The sequence below is a fragment of the Chelon labrosus genome, assembly GCF_963514085.1.
Source record: "Chelon labrosus genome assembly, chromosome: 12".
Taxonomy (NCBI): Eukaryota; Metazoa; Chordata; class Actinopteri; order Mugiliformes; family Mugilidae; genus Chelon; species Chelon labrosus.
The window spans coordinates 13,002,055-13,022,250 of NC_140345.1; the positions used below are offsets into that span (position 1 = coordinate 13,002,055).

The window sequence follows — 20,196 nt, forward strand, 5'->3', positions numbered from 1 at the left end:
GTATTAAGTAACCTGTAGTAACACCTGCTGCCCTTGAAAATGAAACTTTGCGACAGTGAAATGCACCTGTTGATGTCATACGTTCTTATTAAGTGACCTTTATTATGTATTGGAGGTTCATAAACACAAGGCAGCATGAGGACATCTTGTTCAAGACAGGTTTTGAAGTGGAAGTGAGATTGTTATTTCTGACAAGAGACAAGAAATGGCTAACCAACAGAAATATAAACTGGCAAGCTCATGGTGTAATATTCCTTCTGTCAGCGGTTGAATTTGCATTTTTTTTTCTTTCCGGAAGTGCACCCTCTGTGTGTTTGCTGTTTCGCGAAGAGAACTATGCTGCGCCTGTATGGCTTACCACTGTCAACTTAAAAAAAGGAAAAACAAAAAAAGAAAAAAAAAAAAAAGAGAAGTATGACAAGAACATGTCCTTGTGCTCTGCCTCCCAGACATGTAGGTGCAATAGAAAGCACAAGGCAGCTACACGTGTCGAGGTGACGCGCCTGTGACACACACACACACCAAAGGCAGGAAGATGTGGTTTGCTTTCTGTAGCGTAACGGAGCGGCAGAGGAAGATGTCATAGAAAATAAGCAGTGGCAATCCCATGTTGAAGGTTTTCTGATGAACGGCCACATGTTCTGCGTTCCTAATGGAGGAGGCTTTATCTCTATGCGCTGGTTCCACGCACAGGGTGGAAATATCACTTTATCTTTCACGTGTGTGGTGAAGTTTTTGAGGAAACAACCTGTGTGGTCACATCACAACACCGTGTCAGCTGGAAACATCAGAATTCGGCTTTGTTATATATTTTTTTCCTATTTTTCTCATTTCCTTTACCTGTTCAATGGAAATGATATATTTGTATCAGAAAGGGAAATCATACTCATAGCATAATGGATCTGATGCTTGTGTAAGTGAAAAGGTGAGCAGAGAAATGCCACCATGGAGAAACTGAGCAGGCAGTAACATAGAGGTGATAACAATTATACTGTTATTTGTTCAGATCTGCCTCTGCGTGATTCATATTTTTACTGTCTCACACCTACAATTGTATTATTGGGTTAAGTGATGATCTACTTCTCAGTATTCTACCCGTCTAGACACACTGTAGACAAAATACAATGGTGAAAAACTTTCACATGTAATCTGATCTTCTTGACATAGTGCGGATTCAAAACTGTATATAAAACTAGACAAAATTAGTAGGCTTTTGGCCATGGTGTTCTGAAAGGACAAACAACTTATTAGTGTTTGTTGCAGAGTGATTGAATCAATTGTTCCCAACAATGAAGCAACAAATGCATTAGTGGACTAGTTGTTTAACTGAATAAATAATTGGCAACTATTCTTAACTTTAACCGGTCATTTTAATTAAAAACACTGAACTCTCTGTTACTCCAACATCTTGAATGCCAAGATTTGCATCTTTACCATTTTTTATATCACTCTAAGTTATCTTATGTTTAGATATTTGACAGAACAATCATTTAAAAAAAAAAAAAGCGGCGGGCATTTCTCATTCGTTTCTGGCATTACAGACCAAACATTTAACCTTTAGTGGTCAAACAACACTAGAAACACAAAGTTCGTACAACCCATGGAAATTGTTGACTTTTTCTGCACGCATGCATGTGAACAGGCAAACATTTGATCCTCTTTGAAATGGTGCCTACTGATAAAGGTAGGCCAAATGTGCTCAAGCAAGTGACACATAGAATTGACATTTCTAGTCATTTTCATAATAAAAAAACAAGTGAGTCACCTGGAAAAAGTCAGAGAGGCCCCACCTTTATCACACATTCAAATCCATAAATTTAGAAGAAGTGGTTCCAGATTTGGTGCCAGTGATTAAGCTGACTTTAAAAAAAAGTTGGCTGACATTAAGCCAAGATCTCTCTAAAGAAATGGTTGAGGAGATTATATTAAATTAAAGGACAAAATCAATCCAACCAGGAAACTAATTCCCCAAGTGGTGTAGAACTGGTTTAGAAGTGGCTTAGCGGACAGCTTGATGCAAAAACAAGTCTCCAAGGACCCCAAATCGTTCATCCCAGCAACTTCATATAACTCAGAAAAGAAAATTAAATTCACCTGCATGGGAGGAAAAAGAAGTCTAAAAAAGAGCATGGAGTGAAATAGCTATCATTGATTCATTCATGAATTCTGAATCAGAGTGTCTGAAGATAGTATGAGGAAATCTCTCTTAACTATGAAGATCATGATACTGACTACAGTAGCAGGAGGAGCTGTGGGGTAGTGGTAAGAGAAGCAGCACTGGTTCAATCCTCTCTATGTCCATGGGACTTGAGCAAGTACCTAAACCCCCCCAAACAGTTCCCTTGAGCACCTTGCCCACTGCCCACAAGTGTGTAGAGGATAAATCCCTTGTATGTGTGTACGAAAATATACGGCAAATGAAGCTGGTTTGATTCAATTTGAAATCCTCCAAAGAAGAAGTATAAGAATTGCTGAGACAAGGAAAAAAGACCTGATTTGAATCCCGCTGAAATGCTGCGGGGAAGTTGAAATGGGCAGTACATGCAAGAAAACACTCAGACATTTTGCAACTGATGGAAATTTGAAGGAAGAGCGGTCAAAATGTTCAGCGTGCCAAAGACTGCTGGACAATTATGTAAAAGTCCAACAAGAACTTCTGCTAAAGGGGGCAATAATAGCTCCTGTGGCCACGGGTGTACTTATAGAAGTATATTACATATTGATAATCTTCTTGAAATAATAAATGAAAAAGACCATTTGAGATGAAAAAGCGTATGTCTGTTCCAGTATGCTGAATAAGTCAACAGTATGGTAATTCTTTCTGGCATTCATTTTTTTCTTTATCAGCGCCAAAAGAGAAGCCGTGTTGCACTCTGCCCACAGTGAAGAAACTCTTGGAGCAGAAGAGAAGACGTGAGACGTCCTCCGTTCCATCCACCTGCTCTACTGCCAGCACAAGTCCTGTTCCTCCAACTACTGTCACAGTAAGCCAACACGCAGAGGGCAAGCATCTCACCTAAATGTTGTATCATAAAGGTGTGATTGCTAACAATTTCTTCTCTCTATTGCTCCTCCCAGCAGCTGTCTTCATCAGAACCATTTACCTGTACAGGTAAGAACTGGACATCTTGTGTACAAAAGTCTGGAGGCAGCTCCAGGATTTGTTGAACATAAACTAGAATACAAAATACATCTGGCCTTGTTGTTTTTATCATATTATTTTGAGTTGTCAGTGATGAACAACAACCTGTCCTCTCTGTCTTAGGTGCAGCAAGCAGCTACTCAGACATGGCAGTGAGCTATGAGCAGTGGGCCCCAGCCCCTGAGTCCACACTCAGTTACTTCACCGGCCATCCAGGACCCAGCTATGCTGCAGCGTACAGCCTCCCAATGACGCCTGAATACAGCACTCAGCAGCAGCAGGTCCCCGGATTCGGAGACACGATGCCTCAGACATATGTAAGAGAAATCTTTTCTTTGTGGATTTTTAAACTTCTGCACTGTGTTCATGTGCAAGTTCACAATCTTACCTTGATGTTGTTTCGCACTCTTTTGTGCAGGAGTGCCCAATGGCAGTGGGAGATCCCACTATGGGTCCATCATGGTCGCTCCTGGGTCCCAGTCAGAGCACACAGTTGAGTTTTGGGCCATCGATGGATGCCACTAAGCTGGAGGAGGCCAGGATGCTTCTCAACCGCATGGACTACAGCAGAGCCACCTGCCAGGATGAAGACGGAGACACGTGAGTGTTTAATGCATGCTTGTGTGTGCGTGTGCGGTTAATATCTACTACGAGGCCTGAGAGAAAGAACACAAGTAGATTTGTAGATAGTATTTTTTTATACAAAAGATGCAAATCAATACGCAATACTCTTCTTTAACTTAAATCTCTGCTGTAGATATTACTCTGCTGGCTGAATGATACGTGAGTGCACGTAATTACTTCCGCAGGGTTTCGTTTTCAGTTGTGAGCTAAAAGTGAGAACCCAGTGTGCAACTTGGTAGTCCTGCAAAGACAGAGAAACAAATAAATATGAGTCAGTCATTCATGCTCAGTGATTACAAACTCAGATTAAATGGAAAGACAAGTTTAGCCGACGATTACCACAATTATTCAGCTCCGCTTGTAACTGATTTATCATGTGCTCTTGCTCTCTCAGCATCCTGCATATATACACTGCCAAAGGACTCAGGGAGTGTGCCTTTGCCGCTGCAGAGACGCTGCGGGATTTAGGGAGGCTTGATGCCAAGGAACACAAGGGAAAGGTATGAACCAAAAGAACCAAGTATTTTCTTAGCTCAGCATTATAATTTAGCAGAACTAATTCTTACATCTGTTTGTTTCTCAGACTGCTTTACTCGTGGCAGTGACAGCAAACCAGCCAGAGATTGTACAAGATCTGCTGTCATTAGGAGCGGATATCAATGCCTGCGACGTTAAAGGACAGACTGCCCTCCATCTGGCTGCTCACTATGGATACCCTGCCGTCCTGCAGGTAAAGCAGCAGCTGTACCAAATTACTTTGACACGGCCGTAAAATAAAGTTTCTCCGAAAACGGAGCAGACCATAACAGTTATTTGTTTTTGCAGGCAATTCTGTCTAGCAGGCCGGCCGTCAACCTGGAGGCGCGCAATTTTGAAGGTAATGAAGTTTTCAGTACTAACTCAAAAATGCGAGCAGTAATTCAACCGGCACTCATGTCTCTCTCTTTGCCTCAGGTATGACTCCTCTGCACTGTGCAGCCATTTCGCACAGCGTCACTATGAAGGCTTTGTCTACCATCGGGCTACCAGATGTTAATCTCCAGGCCCAGGCGGCGGAGAAGCTGTCCTGTGTGCAGATGCTTCTCAGCGCAGGGGCGTCCCTAGTCAGCCAGGTACAGTAGCTCAATATGTCAGCAACAGGGAACAGACAAAGTTCAATATGCTAAATCTGTGTCTTTCAGTCACAGTGTACAGTCCACAGGGGAAGTGCCCCGGTTTTTATCTAACCAAGATGACGTCATGCATGCATTCTCCCCCCTCTGCTCTCTTTTTTGTTTTGCTTTTTTGTTTCACACACTTACATGTCTCACTCTGACTTGTGGTTTCATTATGGTTTTTATTTATTTTTTTTTTGGTCCGTTTTTTCGTCACTTCCAATTCTTCCAATTCCAGGAAGTCAAAAGCAACAAGACCGTGCTGCACTTGGCTGTGAAGGAGGGGAACATAGATCTGGTGCGCTATCTGCTGAGGATTCCCCTGCCAAACATGAAAGAGTTCGTCAACATGAAAGTGAGTCCCACACTGACGTGAAACTCAGAACTGGATTTTAGATTTACATGGTCGTGAGTTCATGCGCATGTACAAATATCTGTTGTCCACATATGATATTGCACTGAATGGAGACGGTCTGAGTCATGCGGCATTTTCGTTTTTACCCTTAAGGCACATGGTCACACAGCTTTACACATGGCAGCTGGTCTCCATGGTAACCCCCACCAGGAGGAGATCCTGCAGCTGCTGCTGAGCAGAGGAGCTGATCCCAGCATCCGCAATCTGGAGAATGACCAAGCGGCTCACCTGCTGCAGAGTGGCCAGCATGGAGATCAGGTAGGCGGCTCGTCTTTCCCACAGCCACATCTACGCTGTTTTCATTTTTATTAAAAGTCATTCATGAATATCAATTCCTCTTTTAATTCCCAGCTCAAGATTATGCTGAAGAAACGGAGCGCTTCCTCTCGTCGACGTATCACGTCCTTGCAGGATCAGGAATGATTTAAAACACATGTAATCCCCATTTATAGGGAATAAGTCAGTAAGATGGTTCCTCTGTTCAGAAGGGGATTCACATTTTATTATTGTGAGGTTTTGGGAGTCTCTGGCCTACAGAGTGAAAATCAAACTACTTTGGCACATTCATCTCCAGATACAGTACAATTCATATTGTATTAGACAAATGACGCTCTAATCCTAAAGCCTAAATTCCCTGCAGCTCAGAGCCTGTGTAACTAGAGTGCTTTATTTATTTTAAGTATTCAACGGGAAGTGAAACATTTCATTCCAAAATGCAAATGTCCTCTGTTAAGCCCTTTCACAAAATTCTGTCGGTCAAAGTGTTTAAAACTTTGGCCAGTATTCACGTTTTTATGTCTGGCAACAAAGGATATGTGGCATTTTGAAATGAAAAAACAAATAGAGAGAGCATTAGTTATTTGCTAAATACAAGGTATAGATGCTGTTGTGGAAGACGGAGCAATCTTAATTTTCCTGACAGGCTACACTCCCTGTTTAATGTTGATTTCTGTGAAATCGTGAGAATAACTCCAGGACAATGTCCCTGAAACTCCTGTGACTCTCTTGTCAATCCCCCCTTCCTTCTCCCAGTCGAGTTATCACACTCATGCACTGAGTGATGGTTTTGATTTCAGTCAGCTTCATGTTAAAAGTGTGTGTTTCAAAAGAGACTAATCTGAAGTGTAACTTTCTTTCTGTATGCATCATACATATATCTGTAACATCAGGTGCAATTTTCTTTGTGGAAAAGGAAACTTTACTGTGTAAAAAGTACTATGTTTTTGAAACCGAGCTCTTATCATAGAGACATTGCATGAGTAAGTGCAGTGACAAAATATATGACTGCCTGTACATTTTACTCATGAGTCATGAGTAGAATGTACAATAACACTGTTCACGTTCCATCCAAATGTTTTGATGTTCAGGGCGCCCTGTGAACAGCCCCGTTTTCACCGAGCTACAGAGATTAGCAGGATGGAAAATACACCCATCCCAGAAAAAAACTGTGTGTGCACTAGTTGTTTAGACTCCCACATTTGTTTCTCATACTCAATTTCAGCCAACACATACTGCTCTGACAAAGAAACTTGATGATGGACTGTAATTACAGTACATGTCTCGCTTACAGTATGTGTCATTTTTTTTCATATTACACATGTGGTAAATTCCTGTTAGGTAGATAGGTAAGATTAATCTCATAGGTAAAACACATAATGATTTAGATGCTTTCTACATCTAGTTCAGATGCGAAGGACTTTATAAGACTTAATAAAGGGCTTAATAAAGAGGAGTTGACTACAGACACAGGTAAAGTCACGTTGAGTAGACAAGAGCTTTATTTGAAGGAAGTCCATTTCTTTAGACTTTACAGGGAATCCCATAGTTTCATTTTCAATACCTCATACCTTAACTTAAAACTGAACAAAGCTATTATATATGTTCACAGCGGTCTCATAATCACCACTATGCCAGTTATCTCATTTTGTTTATTTATTTATTGCTTTCTGTAATTTTTATTTTATTTTATTTTATTTTATTTTTTTGTTTAGCTCTTCCTGTTGATTTTATTTGAAAAGTCCAAAAGGTAAATCAGAGCAGAAATTGAGGAAGCACAAAAGCCAACAGTTGTTACAGTCGACGAGTGAATGAGTTTGTAAAATCGGCGACACAAAATGGACAAATCGATTTTCGTTTCGTGATCATGCTCTTAATTTTATTGTGTTACAACAGTGAAATATATGAAAGAGAAACCAAACTTGTGTCTTTTTTTTTCTTTTTCATTTTCGCTCTTAACCATTGTCAATACTTACACAGTATTAGTACTCAGAGGTTAGTGATCGGGTTAGGGTGAGTTGGAAAACCCTGTTTATTGAATAACCAGCCGGCAGAGGTCAGCCTTAGCCATGAGAGACATAGCCACAAAACAGCTGGTGTGTTATGCGTTGTGTGTGTGTGTGTGTTTGTGTATTCGCTAGCTTGAGTCCCGGGGTGACTTCATGTCTCTCTTTTCAAGCAGATCCCACATTTTCTATACAGCTGGAGGAGGCACTGCAAAAAGAAAGCGGAACAAATCAACGATAAAAACCATTGCTTTTAAGCGTGAACGACTCAGTTTCATTCAGCTGAATGAACTTACCCTCTGTCTTTGGAATCTGGGTACCAGATGAGTTAGAGCTGCATTTAAAAAAAAAAAAACAGGGAGGAAATTAGGTTATTTTTTTTGGATTAATCACAATTAATCATTAGGAAATACACGTGTGCAGTTTGAAAACTGTGGCAACAACTTGAGTTTGCTGTGCTTTCATTATCTGGGTTGCGAGGCGTAGGAACAGTTGAAGCCACAGGGTTCTAAGGATAAGTATCGGCCGATGTGCAGCGGCCTGGCCCCGGCAAAACAGCAGCTCCCGTCTTTCTTCTTCTCTTGCCATACAAGCAGCATGCGATCAGCTGAGAATAGACATTCACTACCAACACATGAAGAGTGGGATGCACATATTTCTGTATTTCAAAAAGGCCTTTCACGAGCAAGCACTGAGCTAAAGACCGCATGGAAGCACTACCCCGCCAGTGATAAACTCGTTAATGTGTTGGAAGTGGGTCTTTGGGTTTTGTGTGCAGACCAGGGGAGGGGCATTTGGAGAAGAGAGGCATCCAGGGCAGGGATAGGAAATATGTGGGGAAGTCAGTCTTTATTAGTCATTATTATTATTATTATTTTTAACTCAAAACTGGATAACAAGGTCAGTCTTCATACAACATGCACGAGCGAATCATCCACTAAGTCTTGCACAACTCTTACTTGGATGAGGATTTTACACATTTTGTGAATTTTTTACCTGTTTGAGGAATGATAGATAAGTTACAAAGGTGATACTCGTAAATATATATATATATATATGTGTGTACGATAAATCCTCTATATTACAGGGATGTTAAACTTACTTAGAGCTATTAAAATGCCAGAGACAAACATAATAACAGCGAGGATAACCCCTGTGGTCCTCAATGTCTCATAATCTACAAGGGACAAAACCACACAGAGCTTAACCAAACAGAACCATGGAGGTTATGGTAAACTTTAAAATTCACTGCATAAACAAAAGTATACAATTCATTACAGTAAAGAAGGTGCATCTGGTTTTTGAGATTAATAAATAGCGTAAATCTTACCATAGTCAAAGTCACTTTGGTCCGGAAACATTGTTTCTGCAGAGAAAGAATCTCGTCAGTTCTATAGTAAATGAATGTGATGGCGCATTGGACAGCAACGAGCTTTAGGGGTGTGTTTGTAATGCACCACAGTGGACAACCAGATAGTCAGCTCCTTACATCTGCAGGCTTGGCTTTCTCAACTCCTCAGGAGTTTTTTTTTTTTTTTTTTTTTTTCCTGAGGGGCGCTCAATGCAGCATCTTCCCTCAGCAGAAAAAAATGGGTTACAAGCCAGCAGCAGGATACAGCAGCAAGAAAAAAGCCTGAATACTGAATGGTGATTTAGAGCTAAAGGGCCAATTGAAAACATCTGAAAAGGCTTTTAATGCAAATTGACAGTTCTGCTCTTGAACCAGTACAGTCACTTATTTCAAGTGTGTTGCAGGCTGCACCAGATTGTCAGCATATCAGGATGTCAATAATGCAGCTTGCGCGCTGCTGAAGTGGCTGAGCTGGCCGTTTTTGTCTTTTCATCCCAACATTTCCACGAAAAGGGATCAGTTTTACAGAAACCAGTGGTAAATATTTCAACAGCTCCTTCCAGTGGGGAGTTTACTTGAGAATTTCCCTTGTTATTGCACCGTGATCCATGCATCAGCACTTCAACTGGCACACATCACTGTGACAATAATGCAGTAGAAAATAAAACAACTCATTTGCGCTCTCTAAATTACTATAATCACAAGGTGATCACACGTACAATCCTCAAACGAGTATTATTTACTCTCTCAATCTGTAAAACAACAGTTTATTTACTTTATGTTACCAGACCTGAGAGAAAATCATATAGAAAGATAAATGAATCAAACCTGTGGTGGCCATGGCTGCAGTGCGGAGATGAAGAAGAGCTCTGTCTCCGAGATATTTAGCAGGTTGCTGGGTTTCAGTTTAAGACTGGATAAGAAATGAAGGAGCTGGATAGCACAGCAGGTGAAACAGCACAGTGAGCCTTCAGTGTAAACTCAGCAGAAACCCTCTGGTGGTGATGTTGGAACATTGCATTCACAGCTGAGCCAATGGCGCAATCTAAAGGCAACCCCACCACTGAAAAATAAATAAATAAATAAATAAACAGCTAGCCTGAAGCCTCCAGGGAATAGAGGGCCACCACTGCAACCCAACATTACAATAAGCAGTAGGGAAAATAATATGAAAATAATCTTCTGCAATCTACTGACGAACATAAAAGTCTTGTGTGGTGAGGAGGTGCATGCTATAGGGTTATAGTGCTGTAAAATGGTGTTGCATGCTGAATATGTGCCAGATTCTGTCTTATGTTATGTCTTTTGTGCAGTGCAGTGAGCCAGCCCTGCAGCTCCTGGGAGAAAAAAAATATAGCCTACACATGCAGCTTTTACCTTTGCAGAGGCTGCCAGACTATTACTATTATTATAACCACTATAATAAACAGCACTGACCACAGGGATAGTTAGAATTTAGTTCATGTTTTATTTATTTATTTTAAAGCAGCCCCTCCAAAAGCTGCACATTGCAGCTCATAAATCATTCCACTCACTGCTGGTAGTTACTACTGCATGTGTAACTGAACTGTCTGCAGTGTCAGCAGAAGCAGGAGTGCAGTATAATCGGGGGCTGTGTTCACTGGTTCACTGCGGCCGTCAAAGAAAATGGAATAATTAGGGATGAGGAGAAAAAAAACAAAAAAAAAACGAAGACACATTTTCAAACGTATGCTTTATTATTTTGCATCAATTTGAAAGTCACAAAAAATACAAATGATACTCACATTCAGTTTACTGTATAAACCTGGCACGTCATCTACTAAAAGGTACAGAGGATAAAAACTTAAAAAAGAAGAAAGGGGAGAACAGTAACATTATGAAATTGAACAAAGCTCCATGACGTGTGCTCATGGAAAGGTTGTCCTCTGCTGTGATCAGGGTATCTGCTGCCATCTGGTGGCGACAGGCGGGGGAAACAGTTTTTCTTCTGTTTTTGTTACACTGTAAAAAAAAAAGTTTTAGATTACTGTGTTGTTAATAAAAGACAATGCACTTGATAATTCATTAACATTCCTACAAATTATTATTTATATATATTCATATATATTCATATATATATATATAAACATATTTACCTCTTGGGACTCCTGAGTCCACACCAGGACCTCTGGATCTGAGGGGGGGAAAAAAATGCAAATTTACAGCTGCATATTGAATATAATTGTCCTGTGCATGCAACAAACTGTAAATGCAAAACAATATCCGTAGGCTGTTGCTACATCTGATTTCTGCTCAACTCACCTTGACTTGTCACTCTTCGAACAGGTGCATTTTCGGCCTGTTTTTATTGACAGAAACACAGACAAAAAAGAATTAGACAGGGCTGTTGTTGCTGCTTCCAGTGTGATAAAGATGAGTCAAGATATTTTAAAGGGGATGGATGCAGTCAGCTGTGCGCTCCTTACACTCCCATAAGTGTTAAGAAAGAGGAGGTTGCTCTAAAGCCTTGACAGATACATGAATACAGCGTTGAGCTGGTGCCCATAAGCATGTCTGGGCTACAAGCCTAGGGAGCTCCTTATATGCCTGTAGCCTACTGGCCTGAGCCCAAAATTACAGTCATGTACCTAAACCAGTATGTGGAATTATGCACATGCAGGGTGATGTAATTTTGACCCATACTTGCTTATAAACATCACAGAATAAGAGATGATGCAGTGTTCACTCATCAGTATTAATACAACTATAATATATAAGTCTCTTTCTGCCAAATCACCACCGAGCGTCTGTGTCAGACCTAATCGTGTCTGATCTACTCTCAAAGAGTCTAGTTTCTGCTGCGTATTGTTCCACTTGCTAAGCATGAATGGAAGTATTGTCTGCAAACTTCTTAATAATGACATGGCCTTCTGGCAAACAACCACAGGCTAATGATCAAAGAACACATTTCTATTTAGACCACACATGATCTCTATAGCTGTGTTTGGTTGGTTAAAGCTGATTAAACTGAATTCTTATCTGTCTCAAACAGACTTTCTCAGCGACGCTGGTTGGACTTCATGGAAAACTAATTAAAACAGGTTTAAGATATCAAGCCCATAATCTGCTCAGAAAATAATGATTAGAAAAAAAACTTTCTTTCTTAGTGTGGGAAAGAAACTTTAACTGAGAATGTACTCAAGGTTCCCCAGTCACATTAACACAGTGCTGTCACTTTAAGTATAGAGGAAGGCTTGTACGTGGTAGAATAGTTGCTAGCACTAACAAAATAGCTGAGAAATCCAAGATAGTGACCTACATACTAACAGGACTAAGAATAAAACAGTTAGCATCTTAAAACATAAGGAGACCCCAAATGTTACCTAAGGTTACAATTAAAAAAAAAAAAAAATTCAAAAAGCGAGATTTTACCACCCTAAAAGGAAAGCAACAGTTTTCCATGGTATACTGAAATTAGCCTTTGTAGCATTTTATCTTTTAAAAGTGTTGATTGAAGATCAAAGATCACTTTTTTCGGCTTTTGTGAAAAACCTAGAAGGCCCGATGTGTAACTTTTTAATATCATAGTTTTTTGAGCAATGGAGGAGACTTGTCAATCAGTTTCAGAATAAGACATTTTGAATAATAGAAGGCAAACTTTGTGCAACTTTGATTTTAATTCGGATCACAGCTATATAAAGTGAATTATCCTCTCTCTCTCTCTCTCTATATATATATATATATATATATATATATATATATATATATATTATTTATTCATCTTCTGTAACACCACTTGTCCTGTGGAGGATCACGGGGGGGCTGGAGCCTATCCAGCTGTCATCGGGCCAGAGGCGGGGTACACCCTGGACAGATCGCCAGTCTATCGCAGGGCTATATATATTTTGTCTTTCCACTACTCATAACTCATAACTTTCCATATTAAAAAAAAAATAATAAAGAATAAATTCTTATACATAGGTTTTCATAGAGTGTAGCTAGAATCCCACTTTGCAGAAGCGGGGAGAGATGGGGTGGGTCCCACTGAATTATTTATCGAGAGGTTTCAGTTTCAGTGCCACCACCAGCAGCTGCAGCGTATGCTGGCAGGTAGGAGGAGGAACCTTGGAAGGACACAGAGTGAGGAAAGGGATAAGATATAAAGTCCCCGTTGCTGTAAATCAAGGAGCCTAAATGTCTTGAATGCTTGTACTTTCCAAGAAGCATCAGCGTGCCCCTCTACCAGGCCTCCGAGAGAAACCGAGACCTGCTTGCTTTGCAGCACTAAACGCACTTGGGAGTCTGTGAGGATCCACACAGGCATGGATCAGCGTGTGGTGACACCGACCCTTAACACTGCACATCTGCTGCGTACTTCAGCTGGTGAAACACTTACTGACAATGAGGGCAATGCCCAGCAGGAACAGTACCACTGCAAAAACCAGGCCACCGATTCTCAGAGATTCATAATCTGAGAAAAAAAAGAGGCAAGTGTTTAGAGAGAAACATAGCATGCCATGCCAGTTAGAAAATAACATGAACATTTTGTAAAGTTATTAAATTGTATTTCAATTCAGGAGCAGCACCGCAGAAATATTTGGCAGTCCCCAACTGGTTATGTTGTGACACACAAATTCCTTTGAGCTGTAGTCACCAAAACTGTAAACACCATGGTTAACCTTAACTATTTAAGGCTGCCACTATAAGGCTGGAAAATCTGGCAAGCAAAACTGCAAAGAAAAAAAAAAGGAAAGAAAGCAAATATGTATTTCCATGAACTGTACAGAAAGCAAAGAGGGCATAAGTTGCTGCGGAGCAGTCTGCCCTACTATGGTTTTAAATCTAACAGTATGGCCTACAGCTAGTCAGTAGTTACTGATAATAACAATAGCAAATAACCAATGATAAGATATCTTTCTGAACAAACAAAACTATTTTAGGTGAAGAAAAATAGTATGGAGATGCCAAAATGTTTCCATTCACACAGTACATGGAGGTTTTCAGTTTTTCATCTGTGCAGGGATTTCCAGCCTTTTCAGGCTTGTGGAGTAATTTCTATTTGAGACTATTGGACATGGGTATTGGCTCTGATGTGCAGGCCAAAAGAGATAAAATCCCCAGAGTTTCACAAGGGAAAGAAAAAGAAACAACACAGGAAAGCTGTAAATATCTTGCAGCTTCACAGATTTATCCTAGGACCCCCACCCCCTGAGGGGTTCCAACGAGAAACCATCAAGGGATTTGGTTTGGTGTACTGGGTTCGGGTGGAACGCTTAAACCACACACACACACACACACATATATATATAAGTAATATAAGTTTAAGTAATGTTCTTTTCTTTATTTATGTACAGTTTGCAAAGATGAAGGGTTAGGGTTATCAACAAGTAAACAATGAACCTCAAAGAGAATCGCCCAGTACTGCTTGTAAAGCTTAAGCGCATGTGCATTTTAACACGCTGATCAGCTTAGAGCTTTTTCCAACTAGGCTTTGGCAGGACACCGTTTGTTGCCCCGGTAGAAATTGCGACCTTCTAATCACTACGAAGCAGTCTTCAATAGGACGCAGTAGATTATTTGATTGGTACACAGTGGGTACGAGAACACTAGCAAAATCTACATGTTGCCAAAGAGAGAAAAAGTACACCATGGACTGGAGTCACGCAATGAATCTAGATGCAGATGTTTAGTCATTCAACGCACTTTGGTCCCTAAGGATGGACTGAAAATTAAAGCAGCGGGGACAAAGTTTGACCTTGGGGCGAAAGTTTTCCATCACTTCTGGAAAAACAAGAAAAAAAAAAATAAAAAGTGCACACTCATCTCAACCTCCCAGATGTTTCCTGTGTGGAGGGGTCGACCACACACATTCATCAGCCTGACACTCACCGTACTGAAAAGCTCTGTCGTAGTCTGCAAAGGGGAGAGCAGAGACGGGGAACAAATGAGAAGATTTAGACACTGACACACTTCAGAGAGTACTCACAATATGATGGCTCTTTAGCAGTTTTTAGGGCCTCGGCCATCCATCTAGACATTAGCCAGACGGGCGCCTTGTACCAATTTATATGCCGGCTAAAATGAGCATGCAGCTTATCTTAATTTGACTTTACTAAGCTTCAAATAATACCAACCTTTGTCCTGATCGGCTGCTGAAGCTGCAAAAAAAAAAAAAAAAAAGAGGGGAGGAACATTAGTCTTTAGAGGAAATTCACCTGGTGGTCTGAGTGCATGAGCAAATGGGAAAAAAATGATGGCAGAGGAGCAAATTTAATCTCTAGATAGTGTGAAGACTATCTTCAAATTCCCTCTTGCATTTTTCTAATAGTTCAGATACTGGCTTATTATAATTCTACAAAGAGGAATAACTTATGGGCAATGAATTCAGCAGAAATTCCCTGAAGGATAAATATTGTTAATCTGAAAAAATATCCACACTTCATACAAGGCAAGGCTTTCTTTACATATTTTGACAAACACTTGATACAGTGCCTATTAATAGCGGGGGGGAAAAAAAACGTACGCAGACAACCGTCACGCAAAACTGACATTGTGTAGTTATTTTCATACATTAAAAAAGGAAGCACTGTTATCACACCCACTATCCTTCCTACTATATATGCTAACATCTGGTATGGTGCATCAAATGGCAAAATACACCGTCTCTTTAAAATCAATAGATTACAAAATTAAACCTTTGCCATCACAGGTGTTGCATCAAAGGGTGTCAAACTCCAAAGAGCTGGTTTGAATATGTGAAAAAAAAAACAATTTTCATGGGACCTAATTGTTTGTTCATTGTACTCGTTCCACTTATTATCAATACGAGTGAATTTCTCCCCCAATTTCATAAGTTAAAGCAACGGAGAAGCGCTGCAAAACCTCAAAAAGACAGCTGCAACAACACTCGGCCCTGTTTGGCGGCCCTTTTATTTTATCTCCTTGATCTGTGTTAAACCGGTGCCCTGCCAGTGACGTGGGAAAGTGCCGACCCTTCTGGTCTGTCACAATTCCTGTCTTCCTCGTGGAATAAACACCGGCTGCAGTCTCTCAAGTCGTGACTAAATCGCAATTTCTGCACTCAGTAACTTTAAGACAAACCGAATAATCAAGCAGCCAGCTTTGGTCGATGTAAGACACTGACGCGGTTCATCTGAGGAAGGTTTAAAGTGAAGACTGTGCAGCCTTGCAGGAGCACGCTGGCGGTTACATAAGCTCTCGCGCTGGACATCATTTCACATCACTGCTGTGGTATTTTTACTGCCGTCACTAAAATATTCCACAGACTGTGAACAACATTTTAAATGTCACCCAGTTTTAATGGTTGTGTTAGGATATGAACATTGATGACCAATGCGGAATACATTATAATGATCATTTACAAGTGTAAAGAGACTTGTGAGAGAATAAGTTTCTAAACTTATTCGGGCAGCTCGTCTACAGTAAGTTTAAATGATAAAAGCCGAGAGACTTTCTGACACTGTGGAAGATTTCTGTCCTTGATGTATGCAATTCAGTAAAGTCAAATGTGAACCGTTATAAATAAGTATGATAAAGTTGAAAAGTTGATCTCAGTAATATTTTATGTATTCTGCCGGAGCCTGTTTACTGCGCAGTAAGTTTTACAAGTCCTTGCCTCATTCATTCATGGCCAGTAAATCACAGTTTTAATCATTTTCCCTACAAAAGCATGCTACCACGCTGGTGTCGACAAGTCTTTGAAAACAGGGTCTGACCTGAGAGTCAAATATAAGAGTCAAAGGAGACAAAAACAACTCGGCTCAGGCAAATCTGCTTAACATCAAGCCCGGCTCATGGCATGCAGGGTGCTCTGAGAAACAAATCATGGACCAGGACCTGCATTAACAATGGGAAACTTGGCAGCGGCCTCAACGTCCAATTATACACACTGCAGTAAAAGGAAACGTTTACACTATTCGGACATGGTCTTTTGTCAAAGTGCAGCACTGACATAAAACATGAAACTGTGTAATGCTAACAAGACGAAGCGGCATTTTAAACATATTTGACCAAAAGGGGGCACATGGCAAACGGCCGTGTGAATAAATGAGGATGGCAAAGCGAAAACAAAACATTACGACATCCTAAAGGCCGTGCGTTGTCAGCGAACACTCTGCTCTGATGCGGGAAACTTACCAAACACCTCCCTGCCAAACGCTGATCCTGTTATACAGACACATCGGCTCGTTTAGCATGGACGAACTTAAGACAGAGCTCCAGAAAAGCGGGGGGAAGAACATTGTGCTTGTACAGGTGGGATGAAAAGTGGGAATCTAATCTAAAGCTTCTGAGCACTTTAGCGTAAAAGGATGCTCACCGAGTGCAGGAGCCAGACAAGAGCTGAAAGCCATGAACACCACGAGATCCATTGTACCTGTTGAGGAGAATCAAACAAGCATGGGCCTCGTGAAGAGACACAGAAACACCGCATTTCTTTACCTGATTGCAAGAGCACCGTGCTTTTATTCTGAGTTATTGCTTTTGCATGAGGGTAATGTGCTCCAGTGACAGGAAGTTGCTGCGGTTTGCATCTAGATTCTGTAAATGACTCCAAATGAAAAAAAAAAGAAAAAAAAACTTCAACTCACCGTGACAAACCACCAAACCTCAAATAATAGTTAGATTGGTTGTTATTTATAAGTTCAACAAGAATTGAGAAACAGGAGAAAATGCATAATTTATCAACATGTGTATTAGGTTGTGACCTTCCTGTAATGCAGCCTATCACAGTGTTTCATCAGACCATGACGACATTATCAGGGTTTCTTCCATTACAACAACCGCATCTAGATATAGAAGTACGCAACTACAGCGCATGTGCAGTGCGACTGTTTTCGCAGGCTATGTAATAATCCTCATAACGATTAAACTGAACTGAATATGTGCCTCCTCACCGACTCCGTGCCTGGCAGGGACACAATGCTCTGTCTTAACTTCACAGTACGTACCAAACTAGCCAGCGTTATTGGGATATGTTTCTTATTAATATGGCCTCTTGGCTCTGGGTTAAAGAAGATGATCTATTTTGGGGGACACCGTGGAGACTAGCAATGGGCAACTGGACTAGGCTGGTGTTGAGTTGCAGTTGATATTTGGTCAGTGGGTTTGGATTAGTTTCGCTGGGTCATCGAGTTTACAAATGGAGCATGAGGCTGTTTTGCTGTCCATATATTATCTAGGGCATGCCTTCGGATTCTCTTACACCCATATGTTGACAGGCCATGGGTCCACAACTAGGCTACGATGGGCCGTAATTTAGAGGCCATGCTGGTTGCATATTTTCACCGTAAAAATCAAATTAGGCCAATAACAAATGATCAAAATGTGACAAGTAGGATGTAATACAGGTACACGCTTCTTGGCTCGACAGCTGCAGAAACATCTAAGCCACGAAATAAAACGACATGCAAAAAATTTTGCATTGCAAAGATCAAAGTCTACGTTAGCAGGGCCAAGGGTTTCCTCCCCTGGCCCAGAGCACTACTGGAGGACTCATGCATGACTGGAGTGGGGGCGAGAACACTGAGGTTGGAGTGGAGAGAAATGAACACTTCTGCCTTGGGACCCGGATTAACAACAAAGGCCTGCCAATCAGGTTTAATCAAACAACACAGGGTGAGTTATTCTAACAAGAACCAATCCAATAATCTTGTTTGTTAGCCTTGTGAGTGATGTAGACGAACATAATGGGGAGACTGGAAAGAAGCCCATCAAGCAACACTAAAAATGAACTGCCATGGATTAGAATAAAGTGGGATTAGCATAGTTTATAATTGGCTTGCATTTTACTTATGTATATTAACCCATACAGATACCCCTAATGTGACGCATTTACACCGATCAGGCATAACATTATGACCACCTTCCTAATATTGTGTAGGTCTCCCTTGTGCCTCAAAAGTTGAGACTCATCAGAGAATAGACATGGGCCTTCTGAGGGTGTTCTGTGGTGTCTGACAACAAAATGTTGTTAGTGGGGGCCTTTGGGCCTCTGTGGTTCAGGTTTGTTCGAGTGCATCCCACAAATACTTGATCAGTTTGGGTTCTAGTGAATTTGGAGGCCAGGTCAACAACTTGAGCTGTTTTTTTGGGTTGTTACTAAACCATTTTTGTGTGTGCGCCTGTGTCAGGCTGCATCCTGCTGTGAATAACTGCTGCCATCAAGGAGTGTAATTGCTATGGGGTGGAGGTGCCTGAATACCAGGTCCAAATGTTCTCCTGGCAGTGGTTTTAATGTTGCGGCTGATCGGTGTATACTCTCAGTGAACATATTTAATTTTTTTTTTTTTTAGATAATTAATCAAACTTTTTTTAGGCCTGTGAAACTTGGAACATTTAGAAACTTTTTTTTTAAAAAAACAGCAGCAGGCAACTTTGCCTTTCTTTCTTTTTTTCCCTCGAGTTCGCGTTATTGTTCTCGTCAATTAACGCGACACACGAGTGAGGAACATTTTCGTAAGTAGCTGGCAGACGGACCTCGGTGTTTTGAGTGTCACCGAACTCCAGTGAACCTCTCGAGTGGCTTGGCACGTCTAAGTAACTCACCGCGGCGCCGACTACATGGAAATGGAAAACACTTGAACGTAGGCTACTCAACCTAACGCACCAGTGCATATACAAAATACACTTTGGACACGTGCTTGTGAATTGCATAATAAGCCATTGCCTGAAGTAATTAGACGATCACATGCTCGCACAGGCATTTGGTTTTAAGGTGGTTGGAAATAGAGTCCGAGTAGCTGCTAGAAAAGCTGGTCTGCAGGTCATGCGCCTCGAGCACAAAATCTGGAACATAGTACATGCATTTATTTCACAGGACGTTCAAATTAACTTACCGTGTATCAGCCTCCTGTGCTGTGTGGAACTTGGAATTTCCGGCCAGTAAGCCAAACTTTGCAAAGAAAAAAAAAGTTTTAATAGTTACTTCAGCCAAGAAATAAAATGTATGCAAAGCCTTCTTTTTTTCCTCCACTAAACAAAAAAAGTAAAACCACTGGTTAAAAATAAATTATTCTGTGTTGCATTCTGTGGGGATTCTTCAGTATTCTGCTGCAGCAAAGTCAGTTCCTTCTTGGTGTTGTCTCAGGAATGAGAAAGACAGACAGAAAGAGAGGGAGAAAGAGAGAGAGAGAGAGAGAGAGGGAGAGAGTTGGAGGGAGAGAGAGAGAGAGAGAGAGAGAGGCGGGGTGCCACTGAAGTTACTCCCAAAAATTATCCTGGGCTGTGCTGCACAGAGCACTGAATAG

The 20,196-nt window shown here is 41.0% G+C and overlaps 2 protein-coding genes and 1 pseudogene across 3 annotated transcripts; 1 reads left to right on the forward strand and 2 right to left on the reverse strand.

Moving 5' to 3' along the window:
* Positions 1-945: 945 nt before the first annotated feature.
* Positions 946-7,447, forward strand: nfkbid (nuclear factor of kappa light polypeptide gene enhancer in B-cells inhibitor, delta; the record flags this gene model as incomplete). Its single annotated transcript, XM_084557878.1, has 12 exons — positions 946-965; positions 2,801-2,984; positions 3,079-3,112; positions 3,266-3,459; positions 3,561-3,742; positions 4,161-4,266; positions 4,350-4,496; positions 4,592-4,643; positions 4,721-4,878; positions 5,159-5,275; positions 5,429-5,593; positions 5,687-7,447. The coding sequence occupies 12 exons, from the start codon at positions 946-948 to the stop codon at positions 5,756-5,758; spliced, it is 1,431 nt and encodes a 476-aa protein (XP_084414004.1). The 3' UTR covers positions 5,759-7,447.
* Position 7,448: 1 nt separating this feature from the next.
* On the reverse strand, positions 7,449-8,978 carry LOC311497565 (annotated as a pseudogene). The gene is made up of 4 exons: positions 8,948-8,978; positions 8,720-8,794; positions 7,914-7,951; positions 7,449-7,825 (listed from the first exon to the last, which is right to left on the reverse strand). The product of its transcript is annotated as an uncharacterized misc_RNA (transcript).
* A 1,489-nt stretch (positions 8,979-10,467) lies between these two features.
* On the reverse strand, positions 10,468-20,025 carry LOC311496619 (FXYD domain-containing ion transport regulator 6-like). The gene is made up of 8 exons (XM_084556513.1): positions 19,786-20,025; positions 17,268-17,324; positions 15,064-15,087; positions 14,819-14,842; positions 13,326-13,400; positions 11,252-11,288; positions 11,086-11,123; positions 10,468-10,951 (listed from the first exon to the last, which is right to left on the reverse strand). The coding sequence occupies exons 2-8, from the start codon at positions 17,317-17,319 to the stop codon at positions 10,947-10,949; spliced, it is 255 nt and encodes an 84-aa protein (XP_084412639.1). The 5' UTR covers positions 17,320-17,324; positions 19,786-20,025; the 3' UTR covers positions 10,468-10,946.
* Between the last annotated feature and the right edge of the window lie 171 nt (positions 20,026-20,196).